Raw genomic sequence first — 16,545 nt, forward strand, 5'->3', positions numbered from 1 at the left:
AAAGTTCAGCTTTAGGAGGGGAAGAAATAGGGCAGGATAAGGAGACTGAGATAAAAAGAAAGATGAAGATGAGGAGAGAGCAGGTATTGACAAATACTCTAATGCCCACTGACATGGTTTTAAAGCTATTTCTTATCCATTTTTTTGGATAAAACAATTGCTCATATGTAGGTCAGAGAAATCCAGAATTTCTCGGGGGAGAAAACCCTGAAGTGTCCCTGAACCACCCCTAACTACCTCACATTTGAATGCCCGTGTCTGTGGGTGGGGCTGTGGATGGTAATGTGGGCTGGTGTGGCTACAGTGCCAGGGCTGAATTTTTCCATTTTCAGCCCAGTCAATTTTAACATAGTATTGTCATCATATCAGTGTAGATGTAGATGGACCAAAATACAACCATTAAAATATCAAGTAAATAAGTATTGTGATAGTTGGTGCCACAGTGACACTTTTGTCTCAAAAAGTATTGCTATACCACGATACTCAATATGTTTTCCCACGGTGAGTATTTTTTCCCTTAGGGTTCCCCCACCTGCCAAATCCCACTTTAACCACTACATGTGACACATTGTGATGGATGTTTGATGAATATTATGTTCACAAGCATAAAACATTAATTACTTGCACTAATTGCAGTGTGTTGTTTTCATTCTCAACCAAATTGACTAGTGGTGGAACGGATCACAACATTCACGGTTCACAATAAAAAATAAATAAAAAATTCACGGTTCAGACCATTTGCGGTTTTTGAGCCTCGGATCGGATCATTTTTCGGATCAGCTTTTAATTGCTTTTAATTTATTACTTAAAGCTCACTTGAAGTTATTCGATACCACATCAAAAACTACTAGCCTAACTGATAAAGTGAACAGTTGGTAATAAAATAAGAACAAATGCACAAATTACAAGGAGAGATGAATACTAAATAACAAAGTTACATAGTCTAACAGTAGTATTCAGGTACAGAAATTAATAATGAAGCCTAATTATAAAATAACACTGTAGAAATTAAATATGGTTTCATCTTTGTTTTCAGCTATATTTTGTTGTTTTATTAACATTAATGACACAGAAAACTGTACGAATATTAGGTGTGTGCTGTTCCTTTAAGACCGAATGCATGGACTGAAAAAACTGAAAAAGAGCTGGTTTCTTTCTAGAAGTATTTTGACGTAATTTTGTGGCCGTTCAAGGGCAAGGAAATGTGTAAGAGGTAGGGCTGGGCGATATGGATTTTTTTTTTATCACGATATGTTTTTCCATATTGATCGATCTCGATTCTTATCACGATATGTAGTTTTTGCAGATTCTGCCAGTGTAAGGGACATCCTGAAGCTTGAAGAAACAAGATATTCACTGAAACTTTAGAATAAAGATTAATAACATAAAAAATTAAACAATATGCCTTTCAATAATGAGCACAAAATATTTTTGTTAAGGTCTTCATGCAGCCAAAGGATTCACATTACACTCCCACATTGTATGAATCTTTCTATTGGTCAAGAGAGCAGCGTATTTGGAGGTATTGAAAAATGCAAAAATAAAAGGTTGTGCACATCATTTGTAATTGCAAACATCATGAGTCATCTCCCTTTATACAATAATACAAACTTTTACTTATTGAAACATTGTATATAAACTAACAGCTGTGACAACTATAACATCAAATTGCTTTGGCTGGACAGTGAACATCTCAAGTACAAAAAGAGTAAACATGGCCCTGGCACAAATACTACCTGAAAGATTAAGGTAGATCTCTAGAATTATTTTATAAGTAGAATGAAATCTGAGCCAAAATTGCACAAATATGTAAACATAGTAAACCAAGGGCTGGGCGATATATCACATGACATTGTTTATAGGCACATCTCGTCAGTAAAGCCGGTTCCTTGATTAGAAGTAAATCGCCATCACCTGCTTTCAGATGGAGTGGCATTTACAACACAGAGACGTAGTTAACTGGCAAGCTGAGCCATATCGCATTAATTATCACGGATCGCCTGTGATAATTAATGCGATATGGCTCAGCTTGTCAGCTGTCTGCCATATCCAAACCACGTCCACACAATTGACGTCGTGTTACCTTTTTTTTTCAACAATGTCTTCGGTCTCGAGTTATGTAGTGATGTCGCCTTCACGGTCGGCATTATTTTCGCTGTCCTCAACTTCAGTTTCGCTAATTTTTTTATCCTTTTTACAACTTTTTTCCCTCTCTCTCAGTCTCCTTCTGTTTACTGTAGTAGCCACGCTGCTCGCTGAGAAGTGGGCGTGTCCTACCGGCAGCCGGCAGGCGGCAGATACTGTTGCGCTTAGTTTTTCATGTGATATGATATCGAATAATATGTCCCAAGCATATTATCGAAATCGTTCAGAATATTATCGCGATCCCGTATCGAGATCGAATTATCGCCCAGCCCTAGTAAGAGGAATCAATTTGGTGTTCGAGCGCTATCTGAAACGCGCCTCTCTCTCTCTCTCTCTCTCTCTCTCTCTCTCTCTCTCTCTCTCTCTCTCTCTCTCTGCATGCGCGCACTTCGGGTGCTTGTCCCGATTTTCACCTCTTCTTCCACATTTAAAATTGGTTGAATGAGTAAAACACGTTCAAATTATAAACTTTTACTCTATGATGGTAAAATTTAGCAGTTAATCCGCGAATCACATGCGTGCCGAACCGTGGGGCCTGGTCCGTATGGATCATGGATCAACTGCGATCCGTTCCACCCCTAAAATTAACAGTTTCCTTTTACCTCAATTAAGTTTTGCATAAACCAGAATAAACATGATTGTTGATTTTAAATCACATTTATTTTAATTGCTGGATCTTCCTGCTGAACAGACAACCAGCATGATGTTATATTTTGAAGTTGTTCTTGACTCCAGCATGCCTTTTAATTAGTTCTCCTTTTTTCAGTTTGGCAGACTGTAATCTCACAGATCAGGACTGTGAAATTGTTTCTTCAGCTCTTCAATCATCAAACTCCCCCCTGAGAGAGCTGGACCTGAGTAACAATGACCTGCGGGATTCAGGAGTGAAGCTGCTCTGTGCTGGACTGAGGAGTCCAAACTGTCAACTCAACATACTGAGGTACTTGAGGGTCTGTGAAAAATAACCACACAAGGACTTATCGTGGCAAACTTATTATGAAATTATTCTTATTCAAGGATTATTTCTCACTGCATCCCAAAATTAAAGTAAATTAACCCTCTGGGGTCTGAGGGGTTTTCTGGCCCTGGAGGTGTTCTGACTAGGGCTTAACGATATAGACAAAATTTCATATCTCGATTTTCATGCCAGATATCTTGATATCGATACAATACGATATATATATATATATATATATATATATATATAAATACAGAATCTGAATTAAAATGTGTTTGATTTAAGCCTACATTTCAAACATTTTTGTCAGAAAATGTATTGTTTTTAAGCCTTTCGCACGTACGATCACACAGGTGTAATCAGTCTAGGCTGGTCCCTGGAGCGTACGATCAAGTGCATCACATGATCAACTGCTAAATTCAAATGTTGAATTTAGCCACAGACAGGCGCGCTCAGAGCTGTCATATATCACAACTTTTCAGTGTTTTCAACCACATTAGTCACATACTGTTTATTTTAGGTTTCAAATCAATATAAATTCACATAAGTACTAAAAAAACAATACATTTAGAGTTTGTAAAATACACACTGATGTCTATGGAAGAGGTAATAATAATCCTTTCCATTATAATTCGACACGTTTTATTCATATCAGATACACATTGTGTAAGTAACTTCAATGTTTACTCTATTCTATTCCCAGTTCACCAGTCAAGTCAAGTCAAGTCATCTTCATTTATATAGCGCTTTTAACAATGTAGATTGTCTCAAAGCAGCTTTACAGAGATAAATGTATAATTTAACGTAAGATTGTTTTGGCTTTATAGCGGTTCTTTAATAAAGTTATTTTCCAGCTAAAGTTGGTTTTGATTGATTCGCTTCCGTCGCAACGATCATTTGTTATTAAATTAGGGGCCGCCAAGACGACATCATTCTCTCTACACAAACTTTAAACGCGATCCTGTGAGAAACGCTGATGGCGTTCAGATGCGCATTAAAAACGGGTTCAATAGTTATGTGCGTTTGAATATATGTGTGCAGGTTTGGAATTCCCTACAAACCAAGCCTAAACAAATTACTGGTGTTTCCTTATAGTTTTAATTCAGAATTTTATTTTATTTTATCAATTCGGGGTAGATACGCAAATTGAGTTTTCCCGACGACGCTTTATCTGTAGAGTGGGAAAGGGATCCTCCATAGGGAGAGACTAGTTGGCACTTCAGCACTGCGTTGTCATCGGGTCCAGGCGAAGGGCCTTCGTCAGATCTGGAAACGGCCTGGATCCGGCAGGCTGCGGGAAAACCTCGGGATAAACACAGACACTAAAATTAGCGTAGATGCCATTCTTCTCATGATCTAACAAGTACATCAGGATTTATGGGAAGTGTTCCCGGTTCCAGCTGACCTAATCTATGCAGCCTAATATTGAATTATAGAAGTCTATAATGTATTATGTGAATGCTAGGTCAAAGAGATGTGTCTTTAATCTAGATTTGAACTGACAGAGTGTGTCTGCTTCCCGGACAATGTTAGGAAGACTGTTCCAAGGTTTTGGTGCTAAATAAGAGAAGGATCTACCGCCAGTAGTCGATTTTGATATTCTAGGTGTTATCAACTGGCCGGAATTTTGAGATCGCAATAGACGTGAAGGAGTATAATGAGTTAAGAGCTCACTCAAGTTCTGCGGAGCTAAACCATTTAGTGCTTTGTAAGTAATCAGCAATATTTTAAAATTGATGCGATGTTTAATAGGGAGCCAGTGCAGTTTTGACAGAACTGGGCTAATATGGTCATACTTCCTGGTTCTAGTAAGAACTCGAGCTGCTGCGTTTTGAACTAGCTGTAGTTTGTTTATTAAGCGTGCAGGGCAACCACCCAGTAGAGCATTACAATAATCTAGCTTTGATGTCATGAAAGCATGAACTAATTGTTCCGCATTTGTCAATGAGAGCATATGACGTAATTTAGATATATTTTTAAGATGGAAAAATGCGGTTTTACAGATACTAGACACATGACTTTCAAATGAAAGATTGGTATCAAAGAGCACACCCAGGTTCCTAACTGACGACGAAGACTTAACAGAGCAGCCATCAAGTGTTAGACAGTATTCTAGGTTATTACGTGAGGACGTTTTTTGTCCAATAATTAGAATCTCTGTTTTTTCAGAATTTAGAAGTAGGAAATTACGAGTCATCCAATTTTTTATATCAGCTATGCATTCTGTTAATTTAGTGAATTGGTAAGTTTCGTTAGGTTTTGAAGAAATATAGAGCTGAGTATCGTCAGCATAACAGTGGAAGCTAATTCCATATTTCCTAATGATATCTCCTAATGGTAGCATGTACAGAGTGAACAGCAGCGGTCCTAGTACTGAGCCTTGTGGTACGCCATACTGAACGCCATACTGAACTGGTACGCCATACTGATCGATGAGACATCTCTTCATTTACTGCTACAAACTGATAACGGTCAGATAAGTATGATTTAAACCATGCTAGTGCAATTCCACTAATGCCAACATAGTTTTCTAGTCTATTTAAAAGAATGTTGTGGTCGATGGTGTCAAACGCAGCACTAAGATCGAGTAACACTAATAGCGAGATACAACCACGATCGGATGATAAGAGCAAATCATTTGTGACTCTAACGAGTGCAGACTCAGTACTATGGTATGGTCTAAATCCGGACTGAAAATCCTCGCAGATATCATTTCTTTCTAGAAAGGAACACAGTTGTGAAGATACTGCCTTTTCTTTGTATCTTTGACAGAAAAGGTAGATTCGAGATCGGCCTGTAATTGACTAATTCTGAAGGATCAAGTTGCGGTTTTTTAACAAGCGGTTTAATCACAGCCAGCTTAAAGTTTTTTGGTACGTATCCTAGAGACAAAGACGAATGAATGATATTAAGAAGAGGATCTATGACCTCTGGAAGCATCTCTTTCAGTAGCTTAGTCGGTATAGGGTCTAACATACATGTTGTCGATTTAGATGATTTAACAAGTTTAGTAAATTCTTCCTCTCCTATAGCAACGAATGAATCAAATTTTTCCTCAGGGAGACTACAATGCACTGCCTGATGCGATACTGTAGTAGACGGTTGCATAGTTATAATTTTCTCCCTGATATTATCAATCTTATAAGTGAAGAAGTTCATAAAGTCATTACTGCTGTGCTGCTTGGAAACTTCTGTTTGTAGCTTTCTTTTTCGTTAGTTTAGCCACTGTTTCAAATAAATACCTAGGATTATGTTTATTTTCTTCTAATAGGGTTGAAAAATAAGCAGATCTAGCAGCTTTTAAAGCCTCTCTGTATGCAATCGAGCTCTCTTTCCATGAAATGCGAAATACCTCTAGTTTTGTTTTCTTCCAGTTTCGTTCCATATTTCTGGCTGCTCTCTTAACCCTCAGAGGTCGGAGATCACGCCGGCGTGATCTGCACGCTTTTTTCCTTATGAGTTGAATTGAGACCCAAAATACTCTTTTGACTTTGATTTTACAAAACAAGTTTCATACATCAATCGATTCTGTTAAATGTGTATTATTTTTGTGTATACTCAAAATAAAAACAAAGTGTTGTGCTTTTTGCCAAATAAAGAAAAATAAACGTGATGCGAGTTCTGCCTTCTGTCTGTCAGTGTAGTCCATTCTGAAACGCGTCCGAAAATGAACTGTAACTCAGCGAATACTCAGTCAAACAGACATACAGATACACAGACATGAAGCTTGAATTCTATGCTTTTAAATGAGGTAATTTATATAAAAAACAAATATTCTCATCTTGTGAAATCTGTATTAAAAGAGAGCGATCCCAGTCGAGCTCATTAGAGCTAATTCAAAGGTAATGTGACTCCGCCCACGGAGAGCGCGCGCTATTCAAACGCAAACTACTGAGGCAATCCAAGCAAACCTGTGAACGCCCCCATATCAGCTCGAGAAAACACAAGTTTATTCAGATCATTGTAGCCTACGTGTTTACACCATCTGGCAGCGCTGTGAGAAATATTAATAATGGAAAATCTACCTCAGAGTGCGGGTATTGCAGGAGAGAGGATCCGAATATGTAGTAAGTTTTTTTTCCTTCTCAAGTTAGTCGCGTTTCTGTGAATGAATGAACAGCAGGCGCAGAGATGCGCGCTGTTTATCACAGCTCGCAAAAAGACAGTTTAAATTTAAATTGTGTCTGTGTGAATGAATGATGATGTTTTAGCAAACTGTATTGCTATACTGAGTTGAGTAAAAATCGACAGAAATATGTTGAAATAAAATGTATTTGTATAAGCAACGTATTAAACTGCAAATTAACATTTATATTTCTTATAATAAAAATGAAAGACCTATGTTACAGACATATGAAAGACAACATTTCGTTGATTAGTTTTGGATAGATTATACATTTTTACTGTAAAATATCTGCCACCTCAAATAAGCTTTTGTTTGCCAATATTTGCTTATGTTAAATATAATATGTTTTGTCAAAAATAAAGTTATCAAATAATCAATCAAATCCTTAACTTTGAAATATGTATGATAAAATGTATACTTTAGTTTTTACAAAGAAAGATTACACTTGAATTGTTGTTGTAATTGTAACCTTTTTAATAAAAAAATATATTTACAAGGTAGATGTAAACAAACTATTAAAAGGTAAATATAAGCCTTTTCTTTAAATAACTTTTATTGTGTTTTATTATTGACAAATTTGGGGAGAGGATAAATATTCCAAAACTGAAAATACAGAATGAGAATTAACTGCACAATTACTAGACATGTTTTCCTTGGATATTATAGGCCAAATTGCAAGCACAATATGTGGAAAAATAAAAAAGAATTGAGATGCTTCCAACTGTTGCTCTTGCATTCTTGTGGCTCAGTGACTCACCTGAATGAATGGCTAATTAAGTATGCGGCCCCATTGTCTCCTCGGGTGTGAACTACTACGTATACATGACCGTTGACGCCCACTCCGCATATGGCCTTTCCAAACAGAAAGTGCTTTGCAAAATTCAAATCAATGTATTGTGTTATGTGAATGATAAGGCAGGGTGATTTTTACTTTATTTTGAAGAAAAAACACTAGGCGATGACATCTTTTAGACAAAAGTCTTATTGGCACATATTTAGAATGTGTTTTATGGCCTTATTTCAGAAACTTTAGTTTTTAGTTTTTTCAATAACCATGCATAAACATTATTCTCTCAAAAATGCAGACATGTACATTCTTGTTGCTCACATTTCATGGTAGCCCTGTTTGTGCTAAATAGTGTGTAATTTTTTTTTTCTATTAACATGTTTATAAGCAACTGAAAAAAGCAAAAATGTCAGGGCATGTCAGAACATCTCAAGGACCCCAAAAACACCTTAGACCCCAGAGGGTTAAGGGCCTGAGTGTGCTCGTTGTACCACGGCGTTGGATTATTTTCTTTAATCTTCTTTAAGCGCAAAGGAGCAACTGTGTCTAAAGTGCTGGAAAAGAGAGAGTTAAAAGTTTCTGTTGCAATATCAAGTTTTTCTAAGCTATCCTGGATGCTAAAATGATGAAACTGATCAGGAAGATTATTAATAAAGCAATCTTTAGTGGCAGAAGTGATAGGTCTAACATATTTGTAACACGGAGTCGGCTTTGCAGCCTTGGCTAAATGTAATTTACACGAGACTAGATAATGATCTGAGATGTCATCGCTCTGCTGCAGAATTTCAACGGCATCCACATCTATTCCGTGTGATAATATTAGATCTAGAGTATGATTACGACAATGAGTAGGTCCTGACACGTGTTGTCTAACTCCAATTGAGTTTACAATGTCTTTAAATGCCAAACCCAATGCATCTTTTTCATTATATTTGTGTATATTAAAATCACCAACAATTAGTACTTTATCTGCAGCCAATACTAACTCTGATAGAAAGTCTGCAAATTCTTTGATAAAGTCTGTATGGTGTCCTGGTGGCCTGTATACAGTAGCCAGCACAAATCTCAAGCGCGATTTATCATTTATACTATATATTTTTACATTAAGCACTAACACTTCAAAAGAATTATATTCGAAACTTGATTTCTTAGTGGTTTTGAAAATATTACTATAAATTACAGCAACACCACCCCCTTTGCGTTTAAGACGAGGCTCATGTTTATAACAGTAATCTTGCGGGGTGGACTCATTTAAAGTAATGTAATCGTTTGGTTTTAGCCAGGTTTCTGTCAAACACAGCACATCTAGGTTATTATCTGAAATCATATCATTAACAATGAGTGCTTTTGAAGTAAGCGATCGAATATTCAGTAACCCAAGCTTTAGCATTTGCTCATCTGTATTATAGCTGTTTTTTATTTGTTGAACATCAATTAAATTTTTAACCTTAGATAGGTTTAAACATTTTTTCGGGGAACAGACACAGTCTCTATATGATGATAGCTAGGTGAAAGAGGCTCTATGTGATGGGATTTATCTGACCTGGGTGACGCGAGGCCGCTAGCAGACGGTTGGTTTAGCCAGTCTGTCTGCTTCCTGACCTGGTGCCCAATTTGTCATGTTTGAGCTCTAAGACTATGAGCCATATTACTAGAGAGAAGAGCAGCACCATCCCAGGAGGGATGAATACCATCTCTTTTCAACAGGTCAGGTTTGCCCCAAAAACTTTTCCAATTGTCTATGAATTCTATATTATTACACGGACACCACTCAGACAGCCAGCAATTCAGTGAACACAATCTACTGACTATCTCATCACTCCTGCGAACAGGATGGGGGCCAGAGCAGATTACAGTCCTTGACATCGTACTTGCAAGTTCACACACCTCTTTAATATTAATTTTGGTGATCTCCGACTGGGGGAGTCAAACATCATTAGTGCCGACATGAATAATGATCTTAGAGAATTTACGATTAGCATTAGCCAGCACTTTCAAATTTGCTTTGATGTCAGGCGCTCTGGCTGCCGGCAAACATGTGACTATGGTCACTGGTGTCTCTATTTTCACGTTCCGTGTGATCGAATCACCTATTACTAGGGCACAATCAACAGAACTCTCAATGGGTGTTTCACTGAGCGGGGCAAATCGATTTGTTATGGTAATCGGAACGGAAGAGTGGTTTTTAGATCCGCGACTAGAGCGATCCCTCACCGTCACCCATTTGCCTGGCTGCACAGGCTCTACTTCAGCTGGAACCGCATCATGTAAAGAGTTCACGCTAGGCGCATCCAAAATAGTATCTAAAGCTCTAGCACTCTTACTATCCTCAATTAAGGTTTGGATGCGTGTCTCTAATTCTTAAATCTTCTCTGTCAGCCTAACTGACTCCTTGCATTTATCACATATAAATCCTATATTGCCAGCAGAGAAGCCTATGCTAAACATGTGACATGAAGTGCAGGTGACAATAACAGGACAAGACATTACTCACCGTGTTTGTTGACTGATTATAACTTACCTGAGCTTTTATTAACTCAAAGGCGCGAGCGCGCGCGAGAAAAAAAAAATAGCTGAGCGCACGGGTGGCGCGTTAACAGGCTAGCAGTAGCAAATTAGCGTGTTGTGCTAGTAGTAACGGAAGCTAGCGATGTCAATCTGAGATGTTGGGTAAGCTGTATTTAGTATAAGTATAGTATTTAGTATAAACTACAAATTGTAGTAAATGATGGTTCAAAACAAAGAAATACGAGGCTAAGACGGAGCTTAGCACCGAAGCAAACAAACTCAGAGCAGGCAGAGAGGCAGACAGGAGCAATCGATCAGCACAGGCCAGCCACTTACTTTTAAGTATTTCGGGAGAAGTGGATGAACTCACGTGTTGTAAACATAGAGGTTGTAAATCCAACAGATCCGATTCTCTGAACTGTCTGCGGCACAAACTAACATGCCGGCGCCCATCGCGCATACAGCTCAACTAACGCTATCGTTATAAAGGTGTTTAAACAACAATACACTTCCACTTGCATGTATTTGACAATCGGAATATCAGATATTTCATGCCATAGCTAACACATTTGTGAATATTCTGAATAAAAAAATTTAGAATAGAAAAATTACATAAAAGCAGATCATCATTCATTCAGCGCTGTTGCTTCTGCGGTGTGTCACGTGACAAGCAATGACGCGTCACCATGGAAACGCCGCCCCCCCTCTCACAATATAGTTCCCACGTCCCTGGTAGTGTGTGCGCGCTGGCTTTAGCGGTGCATTCAAGGGCACTCGTAAAACTGATGTTTGTTGTGACTGCCAGAGTTGTATGCAGGGCGAGCGCGGAGAGGGGAAATCTATATCGTCTATATCGTTGCTTTTTTCGATAGTAATATCTTGAAAGTTCATATCTAGATATAGATACGATAACGATATATCGTTCAGCCCTAGTTCTGACATGCTCTGACATTTGTGCTTATTTCTATTACTTGTGACATTTTCATGGCTAAAGTCTGATTACACTGTGTTTAGCACAAACTCTGCTACAATAATATGTCAGCAGCATGTATGTAAAAGTTTGCAGTTTTGAGATAATGACATTTATGCATGGTTTGTGAAAATACAAAAAAAAAATTGTCACTGAAATAAGGTCATGAAACCCATACTGATTATTCCTTCACAAGACTTTTGAAAATTGTATCACGTAGCCTAGAATATTTGCTCCAAAACTATGTAAAAATCATCCTGACTGCTCATTCAGATAAGACAATATATTGATTTAAATTTTCTAATACGTGTTTTGTGTAAGAAAGCTTTATGCGAGGAGGTGTGATCACATCATTAATATGTATGGTTTTCACACCTGAGAAAGACAAAGACCCTCCCTAATGGCCCTATTAGGAGCTATCAGGCCCTGTCATTCTGAGCAACCTTGCACAAAGAATGAGGAGATTTAAAAAAGAATGGCTTTTAGATTGTTTGGATTTATTTACAACACAACATAATCCAAAGATACACAACAAATGACAAAAAAACACATTATTAAAAACATTGATCTAAAGACAGAGACCTTTGTGCCATTCCTAAAAACATTGTACATACCTTTCATTTCCAAGGTGTTTGATTTTCACTTTACCATGTTCATATACAGAGAATCATGTGAATGTTGAAGTCAGCAGGACTCAGTGGCATCTGGTTCCTGAAAGAAAAAAGAAAAAAAGGAAAAAAAAAGAGTGAATATACTGATATCAAGAGGCCTGCACGATTTTGGGAATAAATTTGATTTTTTTCTGGTTAAAATTGCTTTTTAAAATTCACAGAATACACACACGCACGCACAAATGTTTCCAACAATATATAATATAATGAACACCATGTTTGTTGTGCCTTATAGGCATAGGCTATGCACAGTGCTGCATAAAATAATAATAACAATAACCTATAGCAGCCTATAAATCTTCCAAAAGATTTCAGTAACAACTACGCTAGAGAAAAATATATTGATTATCATATGTTACTTCAAATGTTTCCATTTGTTATGATGATATGAAATGAGATAATAGTAAAAAGATAAAGCCTAATGTTTGGTGTGTTTTGCTTTTCAAACGCGATCGCGCTGCAAAATATGATACATTCAAACGCACAGCATGCTCCAAAATATGAAAAATTATGGTTACCATATTATACATATCTACGTTTGAGCAGATATCCACAAACACAGTAACAGTAAACACGAGTCTAAATATTATAATATTCACCATATATCTAGCAACAGTTCAACTGCAATGTGAAGTTTATGCAACAATAACTAACTAATAATTAAAGTCCCTGTAAAGTCAAAATTAAGTATGTGTTCTGAGTTTGTCACACCACAGAAAAATGTGTTATTAGCCACCCAGCCAAATTTGAATGATAAAAAAAGCCGGCAAGTACATAAAATAAGCTATCAAAATCTTGAAAAAATGAGCAGTGGTCTCTGCTCTCAAATGCTGGGGGCGTGTCCGCTGGCTGCGCTGAAACCACACCTACTCGTGGGAAAGCTGTCGTCGCCACACTCAACTGTCCGCTACAGCCGGAATGGATGCTCCTAGCAGCTTAATTTGTTTTACAAAGCCATTTGTTGTTCGAGCCTGGACTACCTACTATACCTACTATAATTATAACATAAGCACACAAGGCAACTTACACTCATTGGTGGGCACGCACTGCCGACTATGGCACCAGTTGTCGGCGCGACGGGAGGATGAAGGCCGAGGCGGGAGATAGTCGGTTCGGCCACATTCACCAGTAACAGCGGATTATCAGTGAATCCCAGTTGTCTCAGACGAAAAGTTTATAAAACTTATCCCGTGTAAAATGATCACTACAGAGGCGGGTTTTGGCGGTGATCCTCAGCTCTCCATCAAAGTGGCTCTTCACAAAATTAATCCACCTCTTGTTGATATGATAGTTTTTCAGAAATTTAAATAAGGACACCGATCTGTTTTTTACGTGATCGCATCCAGGTAATACGCATTTCCGTGACGAAGGCATAGCTAGCTAGCAAACTGTAGGATGTAGTAACTAATAGTACTGACAGTAACTCGCGATTGAGTTGCAAACTGATGTGAATGGGCTCCAGTGCGTCATCAAGTAGGGGCGTGTCCAGGAGCTCAGGGGCTCCAGTGCATCATCGAGCCCCCGTTTTAGCCCCACCCAAAAAATCCGGAACACAGCAACGGTGAAAAACAGTTTAACGGTCTAACTCCACAATCAGTACTTTACAGTTCACAGTCTTTGTAATATGATTTAGCAATACATTTCTAACATTTATAATGTGTTTAGAATTTTTTTTTAGAGTTGCCTTTACAGGGACTTTAAGAATTTCTTACCTTACATCTTTCTTGTCTTCAAATCGTGTTCTTCTTCTTCTGAGGTAAATCCAATGTAAGCTCAGGCGCGTCTTCCAAATTTGACGATAGGCAGAGACTTGTGAAGTTTTTTGGTGCTTTGTTCTTGAGGTAACGAGCGCGTTCGCGTTCCATGTGGAGATTTGCATGTGAATCTCTTTTGCGCGTGTGGGCGTGGTCAAATTAAAAATAATGAGCAAGCGTTTGAGATACTGGACATCTTGTTGGTTTTATACAAATTACTTAAACAGAGAATATTTGTTTTCAGTTTGAATTCGATCATTTAAAAGTACACACTTAAATGTTCATAAAGGTGTATGGCTCATAAATGTGTGACAAGTATTCGCTGAGTTTTGTTTCAGTTTATAGACGTGCTCAAGAAAAAAAAGTTCACCGCGACGGGGAGGCAGAACGCACACCCTGTTTATTTTCTTTATTTTACAAAAGCACAATGTTTTGATTTGATTGTAAGTGGACACATACAAAATTAGAAATATCACAGATTCTTTTTTCATATTTCTTTTTTCTGTATGACCATAAATGACGGCGTAATTTAAGTTTATTGTGCTATTATGTGAAGAAAATCCAGCAAAACGCGCCGGCGCGTTTGCCGACCCCAGAGGGTTAATCTGATCATTCTGATGAAACGTGATGCGTTTGAGTTGATGTGGGTGTTGACTCTGTTTGCATGCATTGCCTCAGATCATTACCATATGATTAGCGTGCGCTGTCTGTAGGGATGTTCACATTTGCAGGAAGCTGACACGAGAGACAGTTACATCTTTCTCTCTTATACAGATTATATAAACAGGGAATATTTGTTTTCATTTTGAATAGGATAATTTAAAAGTAGACACTTACATGTATCTATAGATATATTGCTCATGTCTGTAACAAATTTTCGCTGAGTTTTGTTTCTTTTTTGTGACGCACTGCAGAAAAAAGTTCACAGAGACGGCAGAAAACATCCTGTTTGTTTTTCTTTGATTGCAAGTGGACACAAATGAAAATAAACTTTTTACAGTTCCGAATGATGTATTGCTGTATAACCGTATTACCATAAATTACATAAATTAGTATTTTAAGTCGTTTGCTGCTATGTGAAAAAATCCCCCAAAAGGCGCCAGTATGTCTGTCGACCCCAGACGGTTAATTCTTTTAGATTTCATGTAGGGCTGGACAATAATTCAATATCAATATATATCGCAATATAATGTTTTTTCAATAACGGTGATATGATTTTTAAACACATTTCCGATATTCCAATATACATTACAGGCATAGGCTATGTTTACATGCAACCAGATAATCCATTAGTATTTGGATTGATGGCTCGATCGTACTGAAAAGCCTTCATTTAAACACCTTAATCAATTCGATTGAGCTCGATCCGAATGAAATTTTGATTGAATTGAGAGCGGTGGTTTATTCCTTTTCTAATCCAATCGAGAGGACATGTAAAACATTTGATCGGATTGAAAACCGAAACTGAAAGGACTGCGCATGTGCAATGACGTTGAAATAGCGTAATGACGTATGACGTGCGAAAGAGCTGTTATTCCTGTTTAATAAAGTGTCATATAAACGAGTGTCCCGTCATTCTATAATCCTCCTTTCACTCAGCATCTGTGAAGTGGAGCAGGACAACGTTCTTGTTTCAGATTCTCATCCACAGACAAGATATGGCAGGGAGGGGCATTTTTACTGCGTGATAAATATAAGCTGCGTGGCACAACAGTTCATATGTTCATTGTCTCCAAATTATGACCAGAAATGGACAAATATTAAGTCTGCTGTTTAAAACAAATGAAGAATCAATATAGGAGAATAGTTATTATGTGCAAACAGCGGGAAACTCTATTTGTGAAAAATCAATTCCGATTTGAAGCTTGTGACATAAAAGCTTGTGACCCTTTTAAAATAGAGTTTTTTTATTTTGAAATTATAACTTACAATTAGATCCTTAAGATAATTTGTAGCTGATAATTTGCACATTTTACAACTCTGTGATTTCATTAAAATCAATCAGAGGCCACCAGTAGATGAAGCACACTAACATGGACACTTACTGTTGTTGTAGATTATCTCAGTGTTTGGTGACAGCATAACTCAACCTACTGAGGTACTTGAGGGTCTGTGAAAAATAACCACACAAGGACATATCATGGCAAACTTATTCTGAAATGCTTTATTTTTTTCACACCAATCTATATTCCAAATGCCATTATGCATATGTGATTGAATGCCTTTCTGTGTGGAGTTTGCATTTTCTCTCTGTGTTGGTGGGGGTTTCCTCCTTGCACTCTGGGGTGTCCCCACAACCCAATAAGTGAATTGGAGACAGTGAATTGTCCATAGGTGTGAATATATGTGTCTGTGTGTGAGCCCTGTGGTGGACTGGCCATCTGTCCAGGGTGTCCCTTGTCTGTGGCCTTAGACGGTCCCCATCCAACCTCACAGAGCATGAGAAGACCCTGCAAAGAAGAATGGGAGAAAATCCACAAATCCCAATGTGCAAATCTTGTGGCATCATACCCCAAAATACTTTAATCTTTAGTCTGCACCACATTAGGTGCTTTAAATAAGTACTGAGTTAAGGCTTTGTGTACTTAAGCAAAGTAAATATTTCAGTATCACAAATCTGTTTATT

At 37.8% G+C, this 16,545-nt stretch overlaps 1 protein-coding gene across 1 annotated transcript in view; it reads left to right on the forward strand.

The window, feature by feature from the left end:
• LOC308687856 (uncharacterized protein) overlaps window positions 1–16,545 on the forward strand; it is a 59,891-nt gene that overhangs the window by 19,427 nt on the left and 23,919 nt on the right. Inside the window, exon 5 of the mRNA XM_081360684.1 lies at window positions 2,912–3,085. Within this exon, the coding sequence (XP_081216810.1) occupies window positions 2,912–3,085 (174 nt within the window). The remainder of the gene's footprint in view (window positions 1–2,911; window positions 3,086–16,545) is intronic.

This window comes from Scardinius erythrophthalmus (assembly GCF_964197995.2).
Source record: "Scardinius erythrophthalmus genome assembly, chromosome: 1".
Lineage (NCBI taxonomy): Eukaryota > Metazoa > Chordata > Actinopteri > Cypriniformes > Leuciscidae > Scardinius > Scardinius erythrophthalmus.